An 11,806-nucleotide genomic window follows, 5' to 3' on the forward strand; every position below is an offset into this window, starting at 1 on the left:
AGCTTATAAGATAATTTAACCAGCAAACCTTTACAATCAGCAGTCCTACACCACAGAAAATTTCCTTTATTCCTTTCATCTTCTAGCAAAATAGGAAGACTAACAATCCCCACCACAAGTATACCGTGCAAAACTGAAATTCAATTATTTGACTAGCATTTACTGAACATCTACTGTGTACCAGGCACACGGCAGCGGACTGGGAAATGAAGGCACAAAAAACGTGAGACTTCTCTGCCTTCAAGGAACATGGCATGTAGTGGTACTAGTGTTCACTTTCACAAACTGGAAAATAATAATTCTGCACTTATTTGTTTTAAACTTTCTACTCATTTAGCTCAAAATGTAATTAGTATTAGCATAGAAATCAATAACGCTAGTGACACCCATAAATTACATTTCCATCTACCTTTATAACTCCATAGCTAAACCATACTTCCATTTTACTCAAATGCACTGCATAAACGTGTATTCTGTTCTCATGACCTTGGACAATCTGGCTCATCTGCCCTGTCCATTGACTTTACTCTTCCCCTGTTACACCTGCCCTGAGTCAGCCCAGTGCTATTTCGTAAACCCGAAGGCAGGGCCTCAACCCAGCGTCCCAGAGACACTGACTCTCCACCGCCCTGTCCTCTCAACCCCGACAGGGCTCAGGCCCCACACAGAGAATTCAGCATCAAGAATTGTATACTTGGGGGCTAGAGGAAGCTTGTAATGTATTTTTACAACTATTACACATTTTAAAGTAAATCAAAACATTAAGCCTGCCATTAACACTTTGTGAAGAAGTCTTTTCTACCTGCACCAGAAAAATCAAGTCCCTAATCCTTATTATACTTAGTTTTATAAAATGCTTGAAGAAGATGCTCTTAAAAACCAGACAATCTAAACCCTTTAAAGAGGTGATAACAAAAAGGAGAGATCAATTATTTCCCTTTGTTTGAGGAAAGAAGGGGCTTTGTGCTAAGAGTTTATAAAGGATTAGAAATACAGGTGGAGACCAGCACACAGCTCTGGCCAGCACAAGTCACCCCAGCTTAGAGCCATTACGCTGCCCTGATCCACCACTACTCCAAGATTCCAGAAACCAAGTCACTGCTAAAACTTAAAACCCTTTCAAGCCGTGGTTCCCAAATGAAAAGAGGAAAAAAAAAAAAAGGATCATGGGTGTTTTGAAAAAAAGCTGAGCAGATTCACTGTTCTCAATGAGGAACTTTTGTTTTTCTTGAGTTTAAATGTATTTTATTTTTAGACAATGTACATGACATGTTTTCTTAAAAACAATGCCTTTGCGCCCAATAAATCAATGCCTTTGCGCCCAACAAATCACTGTTCAGAACAAATGAAGTGCTCGAGATGACATCAGTCCCATTTGTCTGAGCCCTGGTGCTGTGTGGATGCAGAGCAGCAGCCAGCCAGCGATGATGACAGGTGACAGACCCAAAGGAACCGCCAACTGCGTTCAAATATTCCATCTCTAAACCATCCCTAGAGAAAATCACATACGGGTCACGCCATGCTCACGGTAGTCCAGCAGAGCAACCATGCCATCTGGATTCATGTTTTCATCAATAAAGAACTGATAGTTTTTGAAATTAGCGAGTGTGTGCTTGATTTGTTCTGCAGTCCCTATCACAAAAGGTTTTACTCTTTCTGGTCTCTGTTCTTCAAGTTTCTCTTTGATTGACTTTATGTCATCTTTGATGTACTTTTTGTAGGCTTCTTTTGTGAAGCTGGTTTCCTGCAAGTGATGGTTCAAGACAATATCAACACCAGTGATTACTGTGCTTCGGCAGCTTGCCCTTGGGGACTTCAGCGGAGGCATAGCCACCAACGAGCGGGTCATCAATGTTACCCTCTGTCCTACTGACCATATTCTCCTCCACCTCCAGGCACACTGCCCGTCCGGGACCTCCCAGGTCTTGGAGATGTGGGAGAATATCTCATCATCTGCTCTCCAGAAGGAACCTTTCTAAAGCGGACAAGGCTTCTTCCCAGTTCCAGGAACCAGGGCTGCCTCCTACATGGACTCTGCCTGAGCCCACTCCAATTTCCTCAACCTTTCACTTGAAACTCTGTTACACTGACTACAGGCCAACATTTCAGAGAGATGATGTTTATCAGTAAGGAATCTCCTTTGTAAAAATAATAATATTGTATCTCTAAGAGGGGCAAGAGACATGAGCAAAAGTAAGCTAAGACAATTAAGGCCATAGTTTTTCTAGCGCTGAGTAACAGTGGTAGTCTAGTAGGAACTGTGGCCCTCCAGAAGCACATTATTACATAGTTTTTCTAGCGCTGAGTAACAGTGGTAGTCTAGTAGGAACTGTGGCCCTCCAGAAGCACATTAGTTAGTAGAAATGCATTTGAACCACCTGCTTTGCAACTACTATTTAAAGGAGATCAATTGAACAGGGGAGTGGAAGCTTCAAATCAAGAGAGAAGGAAGCTGAACTTGGAGGGCTGCTGTGGCCTGAGGCTGCGGGATGTCCCTGCACAGACAGGCATGGGGGGGGGCGGGCACCAGGGAGAGCTGGGGTCCTTCCTTACTCGACTCCCAGCTCCCCAGACCCGGAATTCAGCTATCATCACTAATTGTTTGAAAAGTTGTGCTGTGAATTAAACAGATTTCTTCAGACTAGGCTGGGAACTAACCCACCGCTGTAACCCTCAAAATGCCTTCTCGGTTCCAAATAACTGAGTTAGACTTGGGAACGCAACCCAGTCCTGGGTTGGGGACTGAATGGACACGCTGCCTCCAGAATAGAAGCTGCAGCTGGCGGGCTCTCAACCATTCACAGTCAGGGAACCACGTGACTCACAACTATCCTTTGCAGGTAAGACATATCACTTGTTCCACTTGACAATAATGTAATTCAGCCCAGGGCATGCAAGATAGCTCAATACTGCATAAGATCAAGGACATCTCCGGGTTAAAATAAATAAACAAACAAACTTCCAGTTTCCCGTTTCCTCTGTAACACTGTAAAGGAACAGTGGTTCACATAGAAGACAGGGAGCCTAAGGGACAGTTACTTTATTTCTAAAACAGACAACACACATCTTATTAAGTATCACCCCAAAGAGCTATGGCCAACACTTGCTGGCTCTGGCCTCTCTCCTGCTTGCCAAGAAAAACTAGGATGACAATGTTAAACTAAAGACACTACTAACCACAAAATTAATTTACCATCTAGCTTGTAAAGTGACTAGTCTCCTAATAAATCCTTCTGCCTAACGGAGATGATAGCTCAAGTTTACATGTGTTTCTCACTCACCGTTCAGGCAGCACTTGAGTTCTTATATTCATAAATTGCCCTCAATTCTTTAAGTTCCTAAGAATGAAAGGAATTAGAGTCTTTAACTAGAAAAGAATGCTTGACCATTATGAAAAGGAATTTAAGTATCTTTCATGTGAAGTAAGCAAATAATGGTGAGTAAACATTTGTCCTACAGAGGGGGAGCCTGTGAATTTTGTCAAGAACCCTGATAACGTCAAGAGTGGAAAATACACACCCAAAGGCTTCACTCTCCCAACACTTCCTTTCCTAAGTGTGTTTACGGCCGTTTACGAAACTGAAAAAACTATGGCTTTGTTCATACAGGATGAAGACCTCAGCAATTGTCAGAACGTGGGGACACACATATATGAGTTCATAATGGGGCAAAAAAGGCTCTTTAAACCAAATGGCCACCTGCCCAGGTTCGCAGGCTATCTTGGTTCCCCAGAGACATAATGACCACACTGGCATGTAATGATCAACTTCTGCCAACCCTATGGGGTTTTCATTACACCTGTCTGTGGTTCCAGTACCCATCGGATCTTGTTTCTGTCAAAGTGAGCCTTTTCATGTATGGATGGCCTAATGGGGCTGACCTTTGCAATATTAATTGGTCTTGAAACACCCAAGCCAAATCCTTACCATAACTACATACTATAATGGTCAGATTACAAGACTGAGGACACAAAAAGGGGTCAATAAAATACTGTCAAGGAGATTTGCATGAAAACTAGGAAGTCTACCAAAGGCTTATCCGAGAGAGTCCATGTATTCTCAAGTTTCCCCAAACTACATCTAAAAAGAAACCCTGAAAATCTGGACCAAGTTTCCTAGTTTAATACATGTACAATCTGAAGATGAGCAGCGGAAAAAAGAAACTGGTGCTAACTACCAACTGTGAGGATGAACTGCAGCTGCCGACAGCGAGTAGGCTCTGTGTAAATCTGGCAAAAGACCGTGGTGGAAGCCCAAGAGGGGACTGCTGCATTGTGTCAGGACTGAAAATCAGGAAAAGCCCATCAGGGTTCACACTGTAAAAAAAAAAAACCCACAGTATAGTATAAATCCACACCACCAACTACAAAAATGAATTCACGCCAGCCATGAGAGGAGGTGGGGGCGGAAGGGAGGGACAGTCAAGTTCCTGATCTTGGGAGTCTCTCAAGCGCCTGTGACCACAGCTCCCTGGTCATCAGATGAGGAACAAGCCAGCAAGGTACTTTCCGCTTGGGCTGTGATTCAGAGTCACCAGGGAGCTGGAGCCCAGGCAGCTGGACTGACCAAGCTGATCCTCATGGGCATCAAGTTGAGGACCTCTGGGCCTGAGAAATAATCTCCCAAACCTTCTAAAACGATACATTCGTCAAAAGACGGTGACCTACTGGTGCTAAAATTATGATCCATTATTCATAATTTTTTAAAATGTAGATAATCGCATGACCAAAGGGGGAAAAATATGTATTGTGAAATTCCCACCTTCAGTCATGCAAAACACAAGCGTTTCTACTCCCACTTAGAGTACACCTTCACCCCAACCTCCGCATTAATTTGATTTCTCTTGACTATGCCAAACCGGAGGAACGATTTTTGTCATTAATGTAAGATTCAAATGACAGGCCTAATTTAACATCCCGTGAGACAATGGAGGCTCTATTCCCACACAGAACGTTACACTTGATCACAACACTGCCATTCACATCGTACTCCATCCCGTGAGCATCTCACACAGTGCAGCGCAATCTCCTTCCAAGTCCTAAAAAGATCAATCTTTTTGCCAGTAGCTAAACCTTTTTCCTTAAAATGCACAGACAGACTGAATACAAGCATAAGGCCTGCATAAGAGAATCTTGTCTGAATAGACAGTTCCAATTCAGATCGATGGCCAAAAACTGTCTCATTTTTAACACTACCTTCCTATCCTAAAATGAAACACTTTTTTTACCTCTCCAGTGATTCAAGTTTGATATGAAGTTTAAAATACAGAGGTAGGAGTGCGAATCCATACACTAATAGCTTAACATCAAAAATAAAATGTGTTAAACTTCCCCTCGTAGATTCTCCCCAATTCTGTTCATTAATAGACATTTAAGAGTGAAGACAGAGGGAACACAAATTTATTCCGAGTCTACTCAAAACCCAGCAAGGTACCGTTAGCATCTCCATATCACAGAAGAGGAAACGAAGGCTCAGGGAGGTCAGGTAATTGACAAAATCGCAGCTATTAAAGACAGAAGTAGAGAGTGAAACCCAGTCAGTCTGATTCTGAAAGTCTGTACTCTTCACTGCTTCAATTTCTCTAAAGACAAAATTCTCAGAGCAAGAAACAATGTAAGAACAGATAGCTCATTGAGCCTGATGAGACAAAGAACAAATCTGAAAAAAAAATTTTTTTAAAGCATTTATTGATTTGGCTGCGTCAGGTCTTAGTTGCAGCACACGGGATCTCTGTTGCATCATGGGGGATCCGCTCCAGACTCTCTAGCCGTGGAGCACAAGCTCAGTAGTTGAGGCACCCTGGCTTAGTTGCCCCTCGGCGTGTGGGATCTTATTAACAGTTTCCCAACCAGGGATCAAACCCATGACCCCTGCATTGCAAGGCAGATTCTTAACCACTGGACCACCAAAGAAGTCCTGGAAATTTACCTCGCTCCACTCCAATCACTTCAGCGACCACACAAAAAAGAAAACATAACCTCAAATGGCCAACTGGGTTTTTTCTAATTCTTAGGAAGATACTAAATGGAGTATTTTCATTAAAAGTATTATTAATCGGATGCTCTGAGAGAAGCAAGAGCAAGTGAAAAGGAAGGCAGTATGCAACTTTAAAACTCAATTTACACCCACCATCAGGGGTGCTCACGAGCAGCTCCAGCACTGACGGACTGACTCAACACCAGCAGGGCAGGCCTGCTTGCAATCGGTGTGGCTAAATCATACCAGGCAAATGCGTTCCCTGGCCATCTGCCCTGCCGAGAAGGCTGTGAGCCAGTCAGCACTGTTTATTAGGGGGAAAGAGCCTGGATGAGAATATTCTACCCTCAGGAAAATGTTTCAAACCCTCGGTTTACATATGAGCAATTTTTTGGTAAGAGCTGGACTCGGGTGCCAGAAAGGCAGCGGGGAACTACCTCTGTACTTCATGTTATTTTAACATAGGCAACAAAGGTGTAAATAATAACCAGAGAAACAAACCCACTGACCTCAGGATCTTTCCAGTTAACTTCAATAAAAATAATCATCCAGCAAATATCCAGTAAGCACTAGAGACCACACTGTGAGCAAGCGAATCTCAATCTGCCTTCCATATCCATTTCCCACTCACACTCTGCCTTCTATAGGAAGGTGCCTTTCAGACAGTGAGCTCAAGTTCAGATACAGTTCCTTGTAGCAGACGGGAGTGATGAATGAATGTCCGAGGTATGAGGACAGGGACAATGTCTGCATGCGAGACTAAGGAAAGTTTCATGGAGGATCCCAAAGGATATGAGGGAAATGCAAATCAAAACCACAATGAGATACCACTTCATACCCACTAGGATGGCTAGTATCAAACAGTCAGAGGATAACAAGTGTTGGCAAAGATGCAGAGAAACTGAAACCTTTATACACTGCGGGTGGGATTGTAAAATGGTGCAACTGCTTTGGAAAAATCTGGCAGTTTCTCTAACAGTTAAAAACAGAGTAACCAACATGACCCAGTAATTCTCAAGAGAAAGGAAAACATATGTCCATACAGAAACTTGGATACAAATGTTCACAAAAGCATTATTCATAATAGCCAAAAAGGAGAAACACCCAAATGTCCATCAACTGATGAATGGATAAACAATGGAACGGAGTATTTTTCAACTATTAGAAAAAGAATGAAGTACTTACACATGCTACAGCAGAGCTAAACCTTCCAAACACTATGCTTAATAAAAGACACAAAAGACCATATGGTGTATGATTCTATTTATAGAAAATGTCCAAAACAAGGGAAATCCATAGAGACAAAAAGTAGATATGTAGTTGTCTAGAGCAGGGGAGGAAGAAGAATTGAGGGATGGGGGGTAAGACTGTTAATGGGTACAGGGTTTCTTTTGGGTCAATGAAAATATTCTAAAATTGTTATGATGACTGTACAACTCTGTGAATATACTAAAAATCACTGGATTCTACACTTTAAATGGGTGAATTGTATGATATGTGAATTATATCTCCATAAAGTAGTTATAAAACAAAAAAGATTGCATTATGTGCCACTGAAATACAAAATAAGCTCTCAAAAGGAGTGTAGAATCTTGTTCACTCATTTTAAAGGATCTGAACTAGGGCAATGAAAACCCAGAGAGATTCTATTACTTAACATTCTGGGTACTAGGTCATACTAAAATATTCATGAGTATTTCCATGTTTTAATAGAGAAAAGGCATCTTATGTTTAAAAAGACATACACGTGTCAGAAAAGAGTTCTCATAACTCAGGAACAGGATGCATCCAAAGGAAAACAAACCTGGATTTGTACCCTGCATCTGAAAATAGCACCCAAAATTTATTATTGTTCCACCTCTGAAAAAGAAATTAAAGATAAAACAACTTGGTTAATATAATATTTCTAAAACACTGTTTGCGACAAATCAAAGTATTAAGAAATAATCTGCTATCTTACAAAATGAATTTCCACACCCCCAGTGACATAACTAAGAACTGATCGCTTCTCCTTTTGTACATTCCATTTCGTAGGTATCTGAGTGACTCTTCATGGGTGGAGTGAATCTCAACAGCGACAGCTGTGTTAAGCATAAAACTTAAATTAAAAAATCCAAGTATTTAAAAAGGGCTATATGTCAGGGCTGAAGGGAGTCAAGAAGCACAAACTTCTAGTAACAACATGCATAAGTCATGGGATTTTACAGACAACACAGTGACTACAGTCAATAACCTAGTACATATTTGAAAGTTGTCAAGAGACTAAATCTTAAAAGTTCTCATCACAAAGAAAAAAGAATTGTAACTTTGTATGGTGACGAATGGTAACTAGGTTTATTGTGGTGATCATTTCAGTGTATACAAATATCAAATCATTATGCTGTACACATGAAACTAACAATGTTATGTCAATTACACCTTAATTTTTTTTTTTAAATAATGAAGTAGCACACACATCAAAAGTCCTGTCTGTCAACCCTGAATCTGATCCCAAACTATATATAAAGTAATAGACATAACTTTTGATTAGCACCATCTGCATGCAAAGAAACAAATGATCATGAAAAATGTAATACTCTGTGCAGTGATCTCTCATTAGTATGTATCCATCAGAATCCATCAGGCTTTAATGTACCTTCCACAAATAATCGAAAACAAATACAGACAGGGCACATTCCTGATTTGTCAAAAAGGTGTGTACCCAACCTTTATACCAATCTTGTTCAATCCCCAGCACACACGATAAACATCTACCACAGAACCTGGAACCTGGAGGCCTAATATACAACACAATTCCCAGTTTTATTTCACTTTCTCCCCCTATTTATTTATGCAAACTCCCAGACCCAAGAGTTACTATTAGGCTTCATATCCAAACATGGTGCTGTGACTCTGAAATGTACCTCCGAGGCAAAAAAAAAAAAAAATCAGTTTCCTTTAAATTAGTTTTCTGAAATACATAGAATCAAGTCCAAAACAGAGTCCTCCCATATCTTCAGCTTTACAGGCAGTGCAGAAAGTGCAATCCTATAAACAGATATCTATTTGCCTTCACAACTGAACAGCAGACGGTAAAAAGCAACTGTTTATACTTAATCATGTTTCTGTCTATTCTAGCAGGCTGGTGTCAGGAAAGAGTTCTGCCAGAAAAGGACAATGAAATGCGTTATTATAGAGTGACTACCACCCCTATAAGTGCTGTTTGAGGATGGAACCCTGGGCAGGAAGGCTGCAGTGAGAGTTACAACAAAATATGTTGTAATCATTTCCAAAAGTAAATACATTCGTCCCCCAGGACCAGTTTACAAACGCGCACTATATTCAATTCTGCCTAAATGTCTTACAGGAAAGAAAGGCCTCTGCATCTTGCTCCCCTGGGGAAGATGAGCGACTTGCAATTTGCTTCTTACCCTGAATCCCACGTTTGCAACATGTAGAGCAAGGACTTCAGACACCACAAAACAAGGACAGCCTACATTAAAGCCAAATATAGGATGTGATTCTAAACCGCGATGCAGTAAAGCCTACGTTTCCTTTTCCAGCCATCAAAACCCTTTGAACACTCCCAAAAAAGGACGGGAGGGCCAGCGCCTCCCCTTCAAGAGGAAGCCCCTTTCTTCTCAGCTCTCCCCGTAGCCGGCCACTTGCCCCCAACACATTCATATCGTTCGAAAGAAGGAGGGCAGCGTGTGCGCGCCTGTGTGGACAGGCGGGAGGGCTCGGTTCCCGTATTTCCAGCCTCTATATCTGAGCTCATCCCCAGTCATTGAGGCGCAGCGGAGCCCCACCTGCACCGCGCTCCGTCTTAACTGCGTCCCTCGCCAGCTGCTCCGCTCTCACCCGAGCCTAGCTCTGAATCACCCAGCGCACGCGGACGCTCCAGGCCCCCGACCCTGCCGCCTTCCTGCCCCATTCTTCCTCTCCCAACCTGCCCCCCCGCCCTTCCCCCGCCCTTCCCCCGCCAGTCCCAGATCTCTGCTCCCACCGCTGGGCTCAGCCTCCTCTCAAACCGCCCCCACCCACATCACTCCAGCTCCAGCCCTGCCCCGCCCTTCCCGACCCCTAACCCAGCTCTTCAGGGTCCAGAGCCGGCCTCTCACCCCAAAGCAGGAACCCCGAAGCCAGACCGCCGCCCTCGCCCCTCCCAAGCAGGACCTAGCTCCCCCTGACCCCACGTGAGCCCGGCCCCTGGCAATCCCCCCACCCACTCGCTCCCCAGGGCGGCTCAAGCCCCGCCCCCAGGCCTGGCGCCCCCGGGCTCAGCGCCCTGGCCTCTCGCAGCCCCACCCCACCCAAGACCCCACCCAATCCGGCGGAGCCCTGACCCCTGAAATCCTTCCCGGGGTAGCCCCATCCCCAACGCGGCTCCTCACCCGTCCAGGAGGGTTCCGGACCCCTAAAAGTCTCCCCTGAGCAGCCTCCTCCCAAGGGACCTGGGTTCACTCTCCTCAGGCCGAGCGGTTCGGTCCTCAACTCCCCGCCCCGCCGGACCCCAAGTCTCCCGAAGCAACCCCGACCCCTGCCCCCTGCAAACCGGCCAGAGCGGGCCCCCAGCTCACCGGCCAGGGCGGGCCCCCGACCCAGGGACCCGCGCCGCGCGCGCTCACCCAGCCCTGTCCGCTCCACTGGGCCCTGCCCTACGCCCCGACGGCTCCTGTCAGCCGGCGCCCGCACATGCTGAGAGGACAGGTCCGTCTGCCCGCCCCGCTCGCTCCCAAGCGGCCCTCCTGGGCGCGCGCAGCTCACCAGGGCCGGGGTGCCGGAGGCGCCGCTGCCGAAGTCCCCACTGCAAAGCCCGGCAAAGCCTCCAACCGCTACCGCCTCCCGCCTGGCACTGAGCGCCGCGCGGGGGAGGGGCGCGGAGAGCCACCGCCGCCCCCGCCGCCGCACGCAGGCCCCGCCCCCGCGCCGTGCCGCGCCCAACCAGGGCCGCCGGGCTGCGGCACGCCACGCCCACTTCCGGGAGGGGAAGCCCGCTTCCCACCCTGCGTTCCACGCCTCACTCTCCCTAGCGCCTCCTCTGGTCGCGCCGAGGGATGCAGGTGGGCCTTGAAAGAAGGCGTTGCCCAAGCGCAAGCACCGCCCACTAGCCCTCGGAATGACCGGAGAGCCACGCCCACTGCCCCCTCAGAGCCGGGAGCGGCGACCTTAGAGCCCGCCCACTGACCTGCTTGTTTCGGCCAAGTCACATTGCCTGGCTCCTCAAAAATTCCCCCAGAGTCCCTTAAAACCGGAACATCAGCTCCTCTGAGCCCCGCCCCCTGCCCCATCCGAACCCTTCGCCGGTTTCTTGGGTCCTTAAGCCCAGCTCCCCTCCCTTTCCTTCAGAACTGGCCCTTCTGCGTCACAAACCCCGCCCCAACTTCTAGAAGCCCCGCCCACGAGCGAACGACCCTTATTTGTGGCAACGCAATTCCCGCCCGGGAGTTGGTGATGGACGGGGAGGCCTGGCGTGCTGCGGTGCATGGGGTCGCAAAGAGTCGGACAGGACTGAATTCACGCCCAGGGCCAATCTGTTTTAAATCTCAAGCCCCTCCCAGAACCCTCGAAGCTCCGCCTCTGCAGCCAGCACAACCTCCCACCGCTTCTGGGAACCCCTGAGGCTGAGATCTTCCTTCCACTACACCTTGTCACTTTGCTAGCACGAGGTGGCGGCCCCTGGACTCCCACACCCGCGTATCCCCCACCACTACACAGGAGGGCCTGTCTTGACCCAATTTCGCAGGTGGGGAAATAAAGGATTACAGGGTCCCTCCCTTCCTTTTCCTGGCTGAAGTCCCTCAATAACTGGGCTGCTGCTGCTAAGTCACTTCAGTCGTGTCCGACTTCTG

The 11,806-nt window shown here is 46.3% G+C and overlaps 2 protein-coding genes across 18 annotated transcripts in view; both read right to left on the bottom strand.

Moving 5' to 3' along the window:
• Positions 1–11,318, bottom strand: part of CORO1C (coronin 1C) — a 77,262-nt gene extending 65,944 nt beyond the window's left edge. For 7 of the 17 annotated variants that reach the window (XM_081543004.1, XM_081542994.1, XM_081542993.1 and 4 more), the window contains exon 1: positions 10,722–10,811. Coding sequence is in view for 1 of the 17 variants with exons in the window: in XM_081542989.1 (XP_081399115.1) it covers positions 11,143–11,245 (103 nt within the window). In the remaining 16 variants the exon portion in view is untranslated. Of the gene's footprint in view, positions 1–10,348; positions 10,812–11,142 lie in introns of those variants that run through there. The other 10 variants (XM_081542989.1, XM_081542996.1, XM_081543001.1 and 7 more) reach the window with 4 other exon arrangements.
• On the bottom strand, positions 1,244–1,849 carry LOC145526713 (translationally-controlled tumor protein-like). The gene has a single exon (XM_081543006.1). It carries the CDS (start codon positions 1,847–1,849, stop codon positions 1,502–1,504), a length of 348 nt encoding a protein of 115 aa, XP_081399132.1. The 3' UTR covers positions 1,244–1,501.
• Positions 11,319–11,806: the final 488 nt, after the last annotated feature.

The sequence above is a fragment of the Giraffa tippelskirchi genome, chromosome 11, assembly GCF_054371585.1.
Source record: "Giraffa tippelskirchi isolate mGirTip1 chromosome 11, T2T-mGirTip1v1.2.pri, whole genome shotgun sequence".
NCBI lineage: Eukaryota > Metazoa > Chordata > Mammalia > Artiodactyla > Giraffidae > Giraffa > Giraffa tippelskirchi.

Excerpts from the sequence above, each read along its gene's own strand:
- LOC145526713 (XM_081543006.1), bottom strand. The coding sequence starts at position 1,849 with ATGACCCGCTCGTTGGTGGCTATGCCTCCGCTGAAGTCCCCAAGGGCA.